The sequence below is a fragment of the Microtus pennsylvanicus genome, chromosome 17 (genome assembly GCF_037038515.1).
Source record: "Microtus pennsylvanicus isolate mMicPen1 chromosome 17, mMicPen1.hap1, whole genome shotgun sequence".
NCBI classification, from domain to species: Eukaryota; Metazoa; Chordata; class Mammalia; order Rodentia; family Cricetidae; genus Microtus; species Microtus pennsylvanicus.
The window spans coordinates 13,153,473-13,169,454 of record NC_134595.1 but is presented as its reverse complement, the minus strand read 5'-3'; the positions used below and the strand labels follow the sequence as shown (position 1 = coordinate 13,169,454).

The 15,982-nt window shown below is 38.7% G+C and overlaps 1 protein-coding gene across 1 annotated transcript; it reads left to right on the top strand.

Annotated features, from left to right (window-relative positions):
• Positions 1 to 283: 283 nt before the first annotated feature.
• Positions 284 to 10,748, top strand: LOC142836866 (uncharacterized). The gene is given in 5 exon segments (XM_075951524.1): positions 284 to 293; positions 6,525 to 6,644; positions 6,842 to 6,902; positions 9,033 to 10,728; positions 10,731 to 10,748. Coding segments are annotated over 5 exon segments (1,905 nt in total).
• Positions 10,749 to 15,982: the final 5,234 nt, after the last annotated feature.

The following is a 15,982-nucleotide window of genomic DNA, read 5'->3' as shown; positions in this document are numbered from 1 at the left end:
TTGTTTTTTACCGCAGCGTAGTACTCTAATGTGTATATATTCCATACTTTCTTCATCCATTCTTCCATTGAAGGCATCTAGGTTGTTTCCAGGTTCTGGCTATTACAAATAATACTGCTATGAACATAGTTGAACAAATGCTTTTGAGATATGATAGAGTATCTCTTGGGTAAATTCCCAAGAGTGGTATTGCTGGTTTGACGGGTAGGTTCATCCCGAATTTCCTGAGAAACCGAAACACTGACTTCCACAGTGGTTGCACAAGATTGCATTCTTACCAGCAATGGATGAGTGTACCCCTTCCTCCACAGCCTCTCCAGCAAAGGCTATCCTTGGTGTTTTTGACTTTAGCCATTCTGACAGGTGTAAGATGATATCTCAAAGTTGTTTTGATTTGCATTTCCCTGATTGCTAAGGAGATTGAGCACGACCTTAAGTGTCTTTTGGCCATTTGAACTTCTTCTGTTGAGAATTCTCTGTTCAGTTCAGTGCCCCATTTTTTAATTGGGTTAATTAGCCTTTTAAAGTCTAGTTTCTTGAGTTCTCTATATATTTTGGAGATCAGACCTTTGTCTGTTGTGGGGTTGGTGAAGATCTTCTCCCAGTCAGTAGGTTGCCTTTGTGTCTTAGTGACAGTGTCCTTTGCTTTACAGAAGCTTCTCAGTTTTAGTAGGTCCCATTTATTCAATGTTGCCCTTAATGTCTGTGCTTCTGGGGTTATACCTAAGAAGCGATCACCTGTGCCCATCTGTTGTAGGGTATTTCCCACTTTCTCTTCTATCAGGTTCAGTGTTTTCGGGCTGATATTGAGGTCTTTAATCCATTTGGACTTGAGTTTTGTGCACGGTGATAGATATGGGTCTATTTTCATTCTTCTACAGGTTGACATCCAGTTGTGCCAGCACCATTTGTTGAAGATGCTTTCTTTCTTCCATTGTATACTTTTAGCTTCTTTATCGAAAATGAGGTGTTCATAGGTTTTTGGGATAAAATCTGGGTCTTCTATACGATTCCATTGGTCGACTTCTCTGTTTTTATGCCAGTACCACCCTGTTTTCATTACTGTAGCTCTGTAATAGAGTTTGAAGTCAGGGATGGTAATGCCTCCAGAAGATCCTTTATTGTATAGGATTGTTTTGGCTATCCTGGGTTTTTTGTTTTTCCATATAAAGTTGATTATTCTCCTCTCCAGATCTGTGAAGAATTTTGATGGGATCTTGATGGGGATTGCATTGAATCTATAAATTGCCTTTGGTAGAATTGCCATTTTTACTATGTTGATCCTCCCAATCCAAGAGCAAGGGATGTCCATCCATTTTTTGGTATCCTCCTCAATTTCTTTCTTCAATGCCTTAAAGTTCTTGTCAAATAGATCTTTCACTTCCTTGGTTAGATTTACCCCAAGATATTTTATGCTGTTTGTGGCTATCGTGAATGGAGAAGCTTCTCTGATTTCCCTCTCTGCTTCCATATCCTTTGTGTATAAGAGGGCGACTGATTTTTTGGAGTTGATCTTGTATCCTGCCACATTACTAAAGTTGTTTATCAGCTGTAAAAGTTCTTTGGTGGAGTTTTCGGGGTCGCTTATGTACACTATCATATCATCTGCGAATAACGAAAGTTTAACTTCTTCCTTTCCAATTCGAATCCCCTTGATCCCATTATGTTGTCTTATTGCTATTGCTAGAACTTCCAGCACTATATTGAAGAGGTATGGCGAAAGTGGACAGCCTTGTCGTGTTCCTGAGTTAAGCGGGATGGCTTTGAGTTTCTCTCCGTTTAATTTGATGTTAGCTGTCGGTTTGCTGTATATAGCTTTTATTATATTTAGGTATGACCCTTGTATCCCTAATCTCTCCAAGACTTTTAACATAAATGGATGTTGAATTTTGTCAAATGCTTTTTCAGCATCTAATGAAATGATCATATGGTTTTTTTCTTTCAGTTTATTTATATGCTGGATTACATTAATAGATTTTCGTATGTTGAATCAGCCCTGCATCTCAGGAATGAAGCCTACTTGATCATAATGGATAATTTTTCTAATGTGTTCTTGGATTCGGTTTGCCAGTATTTTGTTGAGGATTTTTGCATCGATATTCATGAGTGAGATCAGCCTGTAATTCTCTTTCCTGGTTGAGTCTTTGTGTGGTTTTGGTATCAGAGTAACTGTAGCTTCATAAAAGGAATTTGGTAATGACCCTTCTGTTTCTACATTGTGGAACACATTGAGGAGTATAGGAATTAGGTCTTCTTGGAAGTTCTGGTAGAATTCCGCATTGAACCCATCTGGCCTTGGGCTTTTTTTGGTAGGGAGGTTTTTGATAACAGCTTCTAATTCTTCGCGACTTACAGGTCTGTTTAGATTGTTCACCTGGTCCTGGTTTAATTTTGGTAAATGGTATTTATCTAAAAAAGTGTCCATTTCTTTTACATTTTCCAGTTTAGTGGCAAACAGGCTTTTGTAGTAAGATCTAATGACTCTCTGAATTTCCTCTGTGTTTGTGGTTATGTCCCCCTTTTCATTTCTGATCTTATTAATTTGCAAATTTTCTCTCTGCTGTTTTACTAGTTTGGATAGGGGTTTGTCAATCTTGTTGATTTTCTCCAGGAACCAGCTTCTTGATTCATTGATTCTTTGGATTGTTTTCTGTGTTTCTATTTTGTTGATTTCAGCCCTCAGTTTGATTATTTCCAGTCTTCTACTCCTCCTAGGTGAGTCTGCTTCTTTTTTTTCTAGAGCTTTCAGGTGGGCTGTTAAGTCCCCAATGTATGCATTTTCCATTTTCTTTAAGTGGGCACTTAGTGCTATGAACTTTCCTCATAGGACCGCTCATAGTGTCCCATAAGTTTGAGTATGTTGTTCCTTTATTTTCATTGAATTCCAGGAAGACTTTCATTTCTTTCTTTATTTCTTCCTTAATCCAGGTATGGTTCAGTAGTTGGCTGTTCAGTTTCCATGAGTTTGTAGGCTTTCTGGGGGTAGCATTGTTGTTGAATTCTAACTTTAATCCATGGTCGTCTGATAAGACACAGGTGGTTAGTAAAATTAGTAAAAGTTAGTAAAATTAGTACAAGAAACACACCTCAACCACAAAGACAGGCACCTACTCAGAGTAAAGGGCTGGGAAGAGGCCTATCAAGCAAATGGACCTAAGAAACAAGCAGGTGTGGCCATACTAATTTCTAACAAAGTTGACTTCAAACTTAAATCAATCAGAAGAGATGGAGAGGGACATTTTATACTCATAACAGGAACAATTCAACAGGATGAAGTCTCAATTCTGAATATCTACGCCCCTAATATAAAAGCACCCACGTATGTAAAAGAAACATTACTAAAACTCAAGGCAGCCAACAAACCACACACACTAATAGTAGGAGACTTCAACACTCCTCTCTCACCAATGGACAGGTCAATCAAACAGAAACCTAACAGAGAAATTAGAGAATTAATGGAGGTAATGAAGCAAATGGACTTAACAGACATCTATAGATTATTCCACCCAAAAAGGAAAGAATATACCTTCTTCTCTGCAGTTCATGGAACCTTCTCGAAAATTGTCCACATACTCGGTAGCAAAGCTAACTTACACAGTTACAAAAAAATATTAGTAACCACCTGCGTCTTATCAGATCACCATGGATTAAAGTTAGAATTCAACAACAATGCTACCCCCAGAAAGCCTACAAACTCATGGAAACTGAACAGCCAACTACTGAACCATACCTGGATTAAGGAAGAAATAAAGAAAGAAATGAAAGTCTTCCTGGAATTCAATGAAAATAAAGAAACAACATACTCAAACTTATGGGACACTACGAAATCAGTGCTAAGAGGAAAGTTCATCGCACTAAGTGCCCACTTAAAGAAAACAGAGAAAGCACATATTGGAGACTTAACAGCCCACCTGAAAGCTCTAGAAAAAAAAGAAGCAGACTCACCTAGGAGAAGTAGAAGACTGGAAATAATCAAACTGAGGGCTGAAATCAACAAAATAGAAACACAGAAAACAATACAAAGAATCAATGAAACAAAAAGCTTGTTCCTGGAGAAAATCAACAAGATTGATAAACCCCTATCCAATCAAACGGCAGAGAGAGAACATGCAAATTAATAAGATCAGGAATGAAAAGGGGGACATAACCACAAACACAGAGGAAATTCAGAGAGTCATTAGATCTTACTACAAAAGCCTGTAGATGGCTGTTTCTTACCAGATAATCACAGCATGCATAAGGGAATTGTTTATCACCTCCCCTTATTTGTGCCTTATTTGTCTTATTCTATTACTTTGTGATATTTATTTTATTCTATTTACTCCTTTAATTTATGACTGCCTGTACTGTCCTTTAAAGACTTCATTTCACTTTTTATAAACCATTTACTTGTATTTATAACTATATTTTTTCATTCTCTCTCCCAAGCCTATGTACATTTTTAAAACACACTATGTCTCATTTAGAGGTCTTTTATGTATGAGTCTGTCCTATTGTGTATCTGTAATTTTTTACTATTCAGGAGTGCTTCTTAAAATGCTAAGGACTACTTATGAACTTAGGCTGTGCCATATGGCCTGCCAGCTTGCTCCACCCAGTCCAACATAGTAGAGGTATGTTTGCTGCCTCGGAGAGCCATTTACCTTGTCCCATTTTTAGGAACACAAGGAATCTAAGTTGCAATTAGCAATCTGCTCATAGACCCCATAGCTGGTCTTCCAGAAAGAGTAAGAGTTTGTGTTGGCAATATGGCCCAGAATGCTGTCATTTCAAAATGGCGCAGCTTTTTTATTATTGATTTTGTTTTGATTTCTACCTCTAAATCAGGAAAACCTCTCTTAAAGAGCCACAGCATGTCATCAGTAAGCAAAGCCCATCTGGGGAAATAAATGCAGCTAAGCTTCATTTTTTAGTGTCTAGAATTCCTTTCCAAGCTCTCTAAGATCTCTAAGATCCTATAGCTCTGCTACAGGCCAAAAGTATTTTATTTCCTTTATTAACCAGTGATAATCACAGCATACAGAGGGGAATCCCACAATATGAGTTTCTATAGCCTCAACCTATTTCCTGTTCTTTGTGCCTATTGTGTTGTAGTTGAAACTAAACAGTCAGTTTTTTTCTTTTGCTGTCATAACTTCCCCACCATTATGAACTCTATCACTAAATCACATAAGATTCGGTAGAATTAACTGCTGTCTAGTGCTAAGGTGGTTTGGTAGCCTACTCTTTTCAGTTTTGTTTGTTTATTTTTGAAGACAAGGTTTCTCTATGTATCCCTAGCTATCTTGAAAATAGCTCTCTATATATACCATGATGGCTCCAAACTCAGAGATCCTCTGGCTCTGACTTCCAAGTGCTGTGATTAAAGGTGGGCCAGCATTCCTGGCTTTTTTGTTTTTATATTGTTGTATGATGGTTTTGTTCCTATCAAGCATATGCTGTTGTACTGAGCTTCACCCATGTCTTGAATTTTAAAATTTTACAGAGCGTATATCATTATGTTTCTCAGGATGGCATGTATTCATGACATTAATACTGCCTGTGCCTTCTTAGTCATTGGATTGCAGGTGCATACCCTTTTTCCTGCCTGTGTTTGTTTGTCTTGAATTTTTATTTTAAAAAGAGTGTTTAACCTGTATGCATGGATATGCACCATGTGAGTACCTGGTTCTTATATTGATCAAAACATGGTACTAGAAACCCTGAACTTGGAATAATGGATAGTTATGATCACCCATGAGCCCACCTATATGCAAGACCAGGAGGACTCTGTACTGTTGAACCATCTTTCCTGCTCTGTGTTGATTATTTGTCATCAGCATATTAATTGCTATTGTTTTCATTTGTCCATTTGTAACTTTTTAAACATACCGGGCCTTTTAGTAAAAGCTTATTTATGTTGCAGTTTAAATTGGGGCACTTCATGTTTCTGGTTGATGAATAAAGAGTTGAAGTAAATGCATAACGCTTTGTTGAAACTTCAGCAAAAATCTATGAGTTATTTCTATCTTTAATGTTTGTTTTATCATTTTTTATGTGAAACAGGTATTTAATATGTATTTCTAAATTTCCTAGAAGTGATGGCATGGACTAGGCTTATATTCAACTCAGATGCAGATAGAGAAATACATGCCTCTACCTTCTGAGTGCAAGGATAAGAGGCATGATTCAACGCATCCAGCTTTTTTCATCTTTTCTTTTTTGTAGTTAGGACATAACCATTCATACAATTTCTATTATCTTAACTGTGTACTGTTGATCTGTTTACAAAACTTTTATTTTTGGTTAGTAGCCATTTCTCTTGCAAGGTGAGCCATTCAAAGGGTTTAGATATGACAGAGGTGAACCTCCTATTCAGTTTGCTTCTAAAGTGACTCATTGATTAAATTATGATGTCTATGTCATGGAATAAGTATGGAGAGCACCAGAATTATATGACTATACTGTCAACGAAGTATATATTAAAAGTGTTGTCAAACTCATGCTTTCTGTTGTACACATGTATGGGATATTTTAGAATGCAGTGACCTATGATGACGTGCATATCAACTTCACTTTGGAAGAATGGGCTTTGCTGGATCCTTCCCAGAAGAATCTCTACAAAGATGTGATGGGGGAGATCTACAGGAACCTCGCTAGTATAGGTAAGACTTAATTATCTTTCATGTTTCAAATAAGGAGACAACTATTCATTGGTTAGTGATACTCTTTTGTAATATTATTGAGATAAAAGAATGGGGTAAATAAATCAGGCATGGTCGTAAGGTTTGCTTCAAATGCAAACTAAATTTTTTTACAATTTTTAATATAACATACATTTTTTCTGGCACTATATTTTTAGGATACAGTTGGAAAGATCATAATATTGAAGAACATTGTCAAAGTTCTAGAAGACATGAAAGGTAATTTTCATGTATAACCTGATACAAATGTATCTCTGAAGAATTTGTAATGTATCCTATATGTTATAAAGTAAAGCAACAGTGTAAATAATAAAGTGCCTCAGTGATTATTAAATACTTACAAAATCGTATACCTTGATTTCAGATAGGTGAACTGCACTTGCAATTCATTCTTTTTTTTTTACTAAAAAAGTTCCACCTCATCCCTGTGTCCCTTTTCCCTCCCCCTCCTTTCACTCCCCTCCTCTCACTGCCCTCCTCCCACTCCCCTCCCCCTTCCTCTCCAATCCGAAGAGCAGTCAGTGTTCCCTTCCCTGGGGGAAGTTCAATGTCCTTCCCCCTCCATTTAGGTCTAGGAAGGTGAGCATCCAAACAGCCTAGGCTCCCACAAAATCAGTACATGCGGTAGGATCAAAACCCAGTACCATTGTCCTTGGCTTCTCAGCAGCCCTCATTGTCCATCATGTTCGGAGAGTCCGGTTTTATCTCATGCTTTTTCAGTCCCAATCCAGCTGACCTTGGAGAGCTCCCGTTATATCAGCCCCACCATCTCAGTGGGTAGGTGCACCCTTCGTGGTCCTGACTTCCTTGCTCATGTTCTCCCTCCTTCTGCTCCTCATTTGGACCTTGGGAGCTCAGTCCAGTGCTCTAATGTGGGTCTCTATCTCTATCTCCATCCATCACCAGATGAAAGTTCTATGGTGATATACAAGATATTCATTAGTATGGCTGTAGGATCAGGCCATTTCAGGCTTTCTCTCCTCAGCTGCCCAAGGACCAAGCTGAGGACTTCTCTCTGGACCCCTAGGAACCCCTCTATATTCAAGACTCTTGCCAACCCTAAAATGGCTCCCAGAATTAAGATTCCCTGCTCCCATATTCACCCTTCCTTTTTCCCAACCATCCCATTCCCCCAAGCTCTCCCCATCCTCCCCTTCTAACTTTTCTATCCCATCTCCCCTTTCCCCCATCCCACACCACCCCCTATTTCCCAAAAAGATGAACATGGGATGTCCTCACTCATAATTAATTTCTAGCCATAAATAAAGGACATTGAGCCTATAATTTATAATCCTAGAGAAACTACATAAGTAGGTAAACCAAATGAAAACATATAGTTATCCTCCTGCATATTGGAAGTAGACAAGATTACTGGGCAAGTCATTTTTTTAAGAAAGAAGTCAAGGAAACAATGTCTTAACCTATATTACCATTTGATTCATAGTACAATGAGAGCTATACTGAAAAATTGCCAATCCATTTATTTCATATTATTCATATTATAAAATATATTCATGTTGAAAATGTGATAAGTATATCTGCAAAACTCTCTATTACACTAATAGTCCATAGAGAGAGTAGTTTAACCCATATACTTGTTAAGTTTAATGAGGGGGCAGTTAGAGTCACAAGTCAACAGGTAGCTGTTGTGGAGAGACCTTAATCCAGATACCACAACTCTATGAGGACATAAAGTCAAACTGTGAAGTTAATGTGAAAACCTTATATTTGTTATTCTACCTTGAGTAGGTATATCATATGTTACTCTGGACACAAACCACGTGAGCATAGGGATCTGAAAAGGTATAACATACCTCTCTTTCTCTCCGAATAGACAGAAGAAATGTAGCCAACACCATGCTGAGTATACTTGTTGAATTTGAGTACAAGTATACAAGTAATTGAATTTCTACTCTTATTGTTAATCTATCGATAAGCTCACATTTCAGAAAAGTACCATGAGTACTAGGACTGTGTAAATACTTCTGTTTGTCCTAGTTCATTAGAAAATATAGTATCACACACAGTATTGAAATCTTTATTAATACACTAAGAGTGGGGAAGCTCTGAGTTTTTCAGTTCTCTTCAAATACATGATAATTCTCATACAGAAAAAAAAAGATTCTGTAAATGTGAACCATGTAATAAATGCTGTTATCAGTTTTCTTTAAAGATGAAAAGCAAGCTTTAATGAAGGGGAAAAACAAGATTGTTAACATGGTGATAAAACCTTAACATATAATTCCTCTTTAAAATAGGACTAAATTGTAAAATTAATTTATGCAGATAAAAAAATTAAACAATGTATTAAATGTAGTAATGCTTTCACATGTACCATTATCATTGTAGGCATGAAAGAAGTCAAAGTAGAGAGAAAACTTCTGGATATACTGAATGTGTTAAAGCCTTCACATGTGACAGTCATCTTCACAGGCATGAGAAAACACATACTAGATTGAAACCCTATGAAGAAAATGAGTGTGGTAAAGCCTTTTCACAACACAGTCCTCTTCAAATGCATAAAAGAACATACACTGGAGAGAAACGACATGAATGTAATCAGTGTGGTAAAGCCTTTGCTCATCACACTCATTTAAAAATTCATGAAAGAAGCCATACTGGAGAGAAACCCTATGAATTTAATCAGTGTGGTAAAGCCTTTGCTCATCACACTCATCTAAAAATTCATGAAAGAACCCATACTGGAGAGAAACCCTATGAATGTAATCACTGTGGTAAAGCCTTTGCACGCCACAGTCATCTAAAAATTCATGAAAGAACCCATACTGGAGAGAAACCCTATGAATGTAATCAGTGTGGTAGAGCCTTTGTACAACAGAGTCATCTACAAGTTCATGAAAGGAGCCATACTGGAGAGAAACCATATGAATGTAATCAGTGTGGTAAAGCCTTTGCAAAACACAGTCATCTACAAGTTCATGAAAGAACACATACTGGAGAGAAACCCTATGAATGCTATCACTGTGGTAAAGCCTTTGCATGCCACAGTTATCTACAAGTTCATGAAAGAACCCATACTGGAAAGAAACCCTATGAATGTAATCACTGTGGTAAAGCCTTTGCACAATATAGTCATCTACAAATGCATGAAAGAAGCCATACTGGAGAGAAACCCTATGAATGCAATCAGTGTGGCAAAGCCTTTGCATGCCACAGTTACCTACAAAGACATGAAAGGACCCATACTGGAGAGAAACCCTATGAATGTAATCACTGTGGTAAAGCCTTTGCACGCCACAGTCATCTAAAAATTCATGAAAGAACCCATACTGGAGAGAAACCCTATGAATGTAATCAGTGTGGTAGAGCCTTTGTACAACAGAGTCATCTACAAGTTCATGAAAGGAGCCATACTGGAGAGAAGCCATATGAATGTAATCAGTGTGGTAAAGCCTTTGCAAAACACAGTCATCTACAAGTTCATGAAAGAACACATACTGGAGAGAAACCCTATGAATGCAATCACTGTGGTAAAGCCTTTGCATGCCACAGTTATCTACAAGTTCATGAAAGAACCCATACTGGAAAGAAACCCTATGAATGTAATCACTGTGGTAAAGCCTTTGCACAATATAGTCATCTACAAACGCACGAAAGAAGCCATACTGGAGAGAAACCCTATGAATGCAATCAGTGTGGCAAAGCCTTTGCATGCCACAGTTATCTACAAAGACATGAAAGGAGCCATACTGGAGAGAAACCCTATGAATGTAATCAGTGTGGTAAAGCCTTTCCACGCCACAGTTATCTACAAAGTCATGAAAGAACCCATATTGGAGAGAAACACTATGAATGTAATCACTGTGGTAAAGCCTTTGCACGCCACAGTCATCTAAAAATTCATGAAAGAACCCATACTGGAGAGAAACCCTATGAATGTAATCAATGTGGTAGAGCCTTTGTACAACAGAGTCATCTACAAGTTCATGAAAGGAGCCATACTGGAGAGAAACCCTATGAATGTAATCAGTGTGGTAGAGCCTTTGCACGTCACAGTAATCTACGAAGACATAAAAGAAGCCATACTGGAGAGAAACCATATAAATGTAATCACTGTGGTAAAGCCTTTGCATGCCACAGATCATCAAAGGCATAAAAGAAGCCATACTGGAGTGAAGCCCTATGAATGTAACCAGAGTGGTAGAGCCTTTGCTCATCACAGTAGTCCCCAAAGACAAAAAAAAAAATCCATACTGGAGAGAATCCCTTTGAATGTAATCAGTGTTGAATGTAATCAGCCTTTACATGTCAAGGTAGTCTTCGAAAACATAAAAGAAACCCATACCATAGAGAAACATTATGACTGTAATTAGTGTGTTAATTCTTTGTTTATCACAGTCATCTTCAAAGACATGAACTAACAATTTCTGGAGAGAAACCCTATGAATGTAATGAGTGTGGTAAAGCCTTTTCACTTCACAGTACTCTAAATGCATGAAAGATCACACACTGGACATAAACTCTATGAATGTAATCAGTGTGGTAAAGCATTTGCATGTATGAATAATCTAAATCATAAGAAAATTCATATTGCAGAATAATCCTATAAATTTTCAGTGTGATCAAATTTTGTTCTTTATATAAGAGCAAAACTTTTTGTATGCAACAATCTGTTAAAATCTTTGTATATTATAGTAGATATTGAGTACATGAAAAAGATACTGAGGACTTCTTATTATAAAGTATTTGGTAAGATCTTTAGCCAAAACTCTTATAATCAGCTACACAGTGATTTGGGATTCCCCTTTGTATTCTGTGAATGTATTTTGTTAACATTGTTTAATAAAGAAGCTGCTTTGTGTCTGTTATGGTTTTGGTCCCTTTAAGAGACAAGCCACACCCACTCCCCTCCCCATCTGCTGATGCAGGCTGATTTTCAGCTTCAGGCCTGAGCTTGTTCTCTTTTCCATCTTGCCCTTGGAGAGGCAGCTTCGCTTCTGCCTCTCTCCCCAATTCACTGCTTCCCCCCTTCTCTGTCTGTCTGTCTGTCTGTCTGTCTCTCTCTCTCTCTCTCTCTCTCTCTCTCTCTCTCTCCCTCTCCCTCTCTCCCTCTCTCTCTGTCCCCCCTTCACCCTTCCTCCTCCATAGCCCCCTGAATAAACATTCTACCTCACCCTGCATGTCTTGTCTATCCATGTTTCTGTCTTCTGCCTGCCCGCCTGCCATGTGTCTCCCTGCCTGGGACCAGCCATTGCATGGACCAGTAGCCCTCTCTGCCTGGGGCCCACTGCCTGCTGCCATATGGCCAGCCACCACTGCTCTGAGACCAGCAGCTGTCTCTGCCTGGGACTGGCTGCTCCAGGGCCAACTGCCTTCCACCACCTCGGGACCGGCAGCCATTTCTGCCTGGGACTGGCTGATCCCAGAGCCCACTGCCTGCCACCACATGGCGCGCTACCACCATTTGGGACCTATAGCATTTCTGCTGCCTACTGCCATGGGGATCTTGCAGCATTCTTTAAAAAAAAACAACAGTGTCTATGGCAGGGCAGAATAGAGCAAGACAGAAATTCCACACAGAGACAGAGGAGAAAAGAAAGTGTAGTCAGACTCCATGTATCTGCTGAAGAAAGCAATACCCTGGAAACTTCCTGGAAAATCACAAGTCTTGTGGTAAAATACAAAATAATAGGAACGGGTTAATTAAAGATGTCAGAGTTAGTTAATAAGAATCCTGAGCTAGCTGGGCCGTGGTGGTGTACACCTTTAATCCTTGCACTTGGGAGGCAGAGGCAGGTGGATATCTGTGAGTTCGAGTCCAGCCTGGTCTACAAGTGGTAGTTCTAGTACCGGCTCCAAAGCCACAGAGAAACCCTGTCTCAAAAACCAAAAAAAAAAAAAAAAAAAAAAACTGAGCTAATAGGCCAAGCAGTGTTTTAATTAATAGATATTCTATGTGATTATTACAGTCTAGGGAGACAGGAATGAACAAGAATCCTCTGCCTATAACACAAGACTATTTCTTCTATAGAAATAAATTTGCAGTGTTAACAATCGTTTCAAGCATTATGCCCTTTTTATACAGTTTTTATTTAGTAACTCATGGTAAAAATGAGTATATGAATCTCTTTGTATAGGGTAAATGGGCCAGCCAAAGAAACACATCCTGACCCTGAAACTAGAGCCAGTGAAGTACATAATTTTGACTCTGAAACTGAATTCAAAGAAATATATCCTGACTCCAAAATCAAGACAAAGAAACATACTTTGTTCCTGAATCCAGAGCCAATGAAAGAAACACCTGACCCTGAAACCAGTCTCAAAAGGTTTTTAAGGGGTAAGTAAAATAACACACTTTGACTCTGAAACAAAAGCCAAAGATACACACTCTATTCTTGATCAACTGAGCACAAAACCAGCTAATCCCTAAACTGGAGATCTACCAACCCCTGAGCATGCAATTCAGCCAATCTCTGCATTGTTCAAGATTAGAGATGAACATCGAACCAATTCCCACCCTGAGAATCTTCTCCCTGGGAAAATTCTGTCCCTATGAGTCCTATATAAGTTCTGTACCCGTTCACTTGGCATCTGCCCATTTCTGTCCTAGCAGAGGCAGCCCCTCTCCTGGATTCTTCCCTTCCAAATAAATTTCTTGAATGAGTTTTGGGTGAATAACTTTCACTGGAGTGATAAGAAACTGTTGGATTCTAACAGAGAAGCTTTGATCACCTCTGCTGGCAAACTCTCTTAAAGAAACAGGGCAGAAGTAGCAATGCTTCACCAGAGACTGGAACATTTCAGCAAGAGTTTCCCATTAACTCCAGTGAAGCAGAGAAGTAACAATTTGGGCTGAAGCTGAGAAATTTACCTCTGTATTAGAAATCTCCCTAGTGTGGTGGAACAGAGAAGCATTGGAAACCTCTGCTAGAAAACTCCCTTAGAAAAGTAGAGCAGAACAGCAATAGACATCTCTGCTTTGAAGCTCTCTTAACAGAATGAAACAGGGCCCATATGTGATGCCTTTCTTGGAGAGGAGCAGTATATCCTGCATGAAGAACCTCTACCACTGGACAACAGCCTCGGGTATAGCTGGACTTTACAATAGTCAGTATGTATCAGGGACCATCTTTGACAAATATACCACTTACCAGGGTAGGGGAATGGGGAATCGAAAAATAAGTAAAGAGAATGAAGACACAGTGAGAAGAATGAAGCTGAAGCATAGGATAGAGAGGGAGTTCCAGTGAATACTGAAGTCGGCCTGCATTTAATTTTTCATATACTTTTATACCCCGATACAACAGGGGGAAGAAGACAAAAGACTGCTTTAACGTGATGCATAGGACAAATAAATCAGTTCCTTGCTTCAATACTTTGAGCCATCAAGTCCATAATTATTGAGAAAAACATTCTGTTATTCAGGCAGTGAATCCACCCTATACTAAGTACCTTAAAGGCAGTCATTCCCTAGGTCAACCTCTTAATTCAAAAGGAGAAGTATGTTTGAATTCTCTCCCTTTCCTCAAGGGGGAATAGATTTACCTGTGTGGGCCCTCTTATAGTCCAAAACACAAGACAACCACATCTTAGGTCAGGGTGTGGAACCACACCTGGTAACAACTTTAGCACCCTCAAACTCTGACCTTCAGGTGGATTTGGACCTCCACAAGGATACCTTTTCTCCTCATAGCTGTAGGTATCCAGTGCACTTTCCCTTCACAGCTGTAGGCAAGGCCTGACTCTAACAGTCAGGATACCTTTTTTCAGAGCTCTAGGTATCAGCAGACCTTGCTTCTACACCTTCAGTTATAGCCTGACTTCTCACCAGCTAGTTAGGGTTAGGAGTTAGGGTTAGGGGTGTTAGGGTTTAGGGTTAGCAGTTAGGCTTAGGCAATTGGATGTTTTTCTATGTATGTATAGTGGTCTGGACTGGCATCTGGTCTCTTAGAGTGTTAAGCACATCTGTTCAGGCCCTTCTGACTTTTAGAGTCTCCATTGAGAAGGCGCATATAATTCTAGTATGTCTGCCTTCCTATGTTACTCGATTTTTTCCTTTGCATCTTTAATATTCATTTTTTTATTATTATTAGTGTCAAGGATAATTTTTTTTCTGGCCCAATCTATTTGGTGTTTTGTATGCTTCTTGTTCCTTTATCGGCTTCTCCTTTAAGTTATGGAGATTTCTTCTAGAATTTTGTTAAAAATAATTTCTCAGCCTTTGAACTAGAATTCTTATCATTCCTCTATCCCTATTATTCATAGGTTTTATCTTTTCATAGAGTCTGATTTCCTGGATTTTTTTCAGGAAACATTGAGGTTTAATATTTTTTTTAAAATTACCATTTCTGCTTTTGTGTCTTCAATATTTGAGATTCTTCTATCTCTTGTGTTCTGTTTGTGAAGCTTGACTCTGTACTTCTTATCTGAATTCTTTAATTTTTCATTTCTAGTATATCCTCAATTTGGGGCTTCTCTATTGATCCTATTTCCCTTTTCAGGTCTTTAACAGTATTTTGTATTTCCTTTCTGCTATCTCCTTGTATTTTACTGGATTTCTTCAAGGGATATGTTAGTTTCCTCTTTAAGGACCTCTATCTTCATATGGGTGGTTTTCAGGTCATTGTCTTGTGCTTGAAGTATATTGGGATATTCAGGGTCTGCTGTTTTGGAGGATAGCTGAACTCTTATGTAATCATATTCCTCTGAGTCTTTTGTGTTCTTATACTGGAATAAAAGAATCCGTGATTAGGATGACAGGAGATATAGATGCTGATTTATGGGTTTGACTTTGTTTGGTGGGTGTTTCTTCCCCTGGTTTTTATTTTCTTTATTGATTTTTGGAACGTATGATATCTGTATGTTGCCTGTTAGGAAATTTTCCTTGAAGCTGATAGCTGTAGTCACTAGGGATTTTAGATAAAATGTGTTTCTGTATATTTGGAGCTTACACTTAGAAATAGAGAAAGACTAGGGTCTGAAGGCATTCACAGGAGAAAGAAGAAGAGAGCAAAACATGGTCTGATAATTTCACCTCCTTTGAATGGGGGGAGGCAGTGAAAAGAGATAAGCCCAGAAGTTCTGCTATAGCAGTGGGTATGGGACTTGAGGGTTAGACCTAAGGAACAAAGTAAAGGGAAAATTGCCAGCCTTCACACTTTCTTAGCCAAAGTGAACTGTGGCTTATTAGGGGGTGCTTCCTAGTTGTAGGCTCATAAGAAGCAACAAATGGGGAGACGACGTTTAAGAGGGGAAAGTCTATAGGACCTACAGGTGTCAGCACACAGAAAAGGAAGATTGAAGCCCATTATCTACTGCATAGATAGGGATGAGACTAG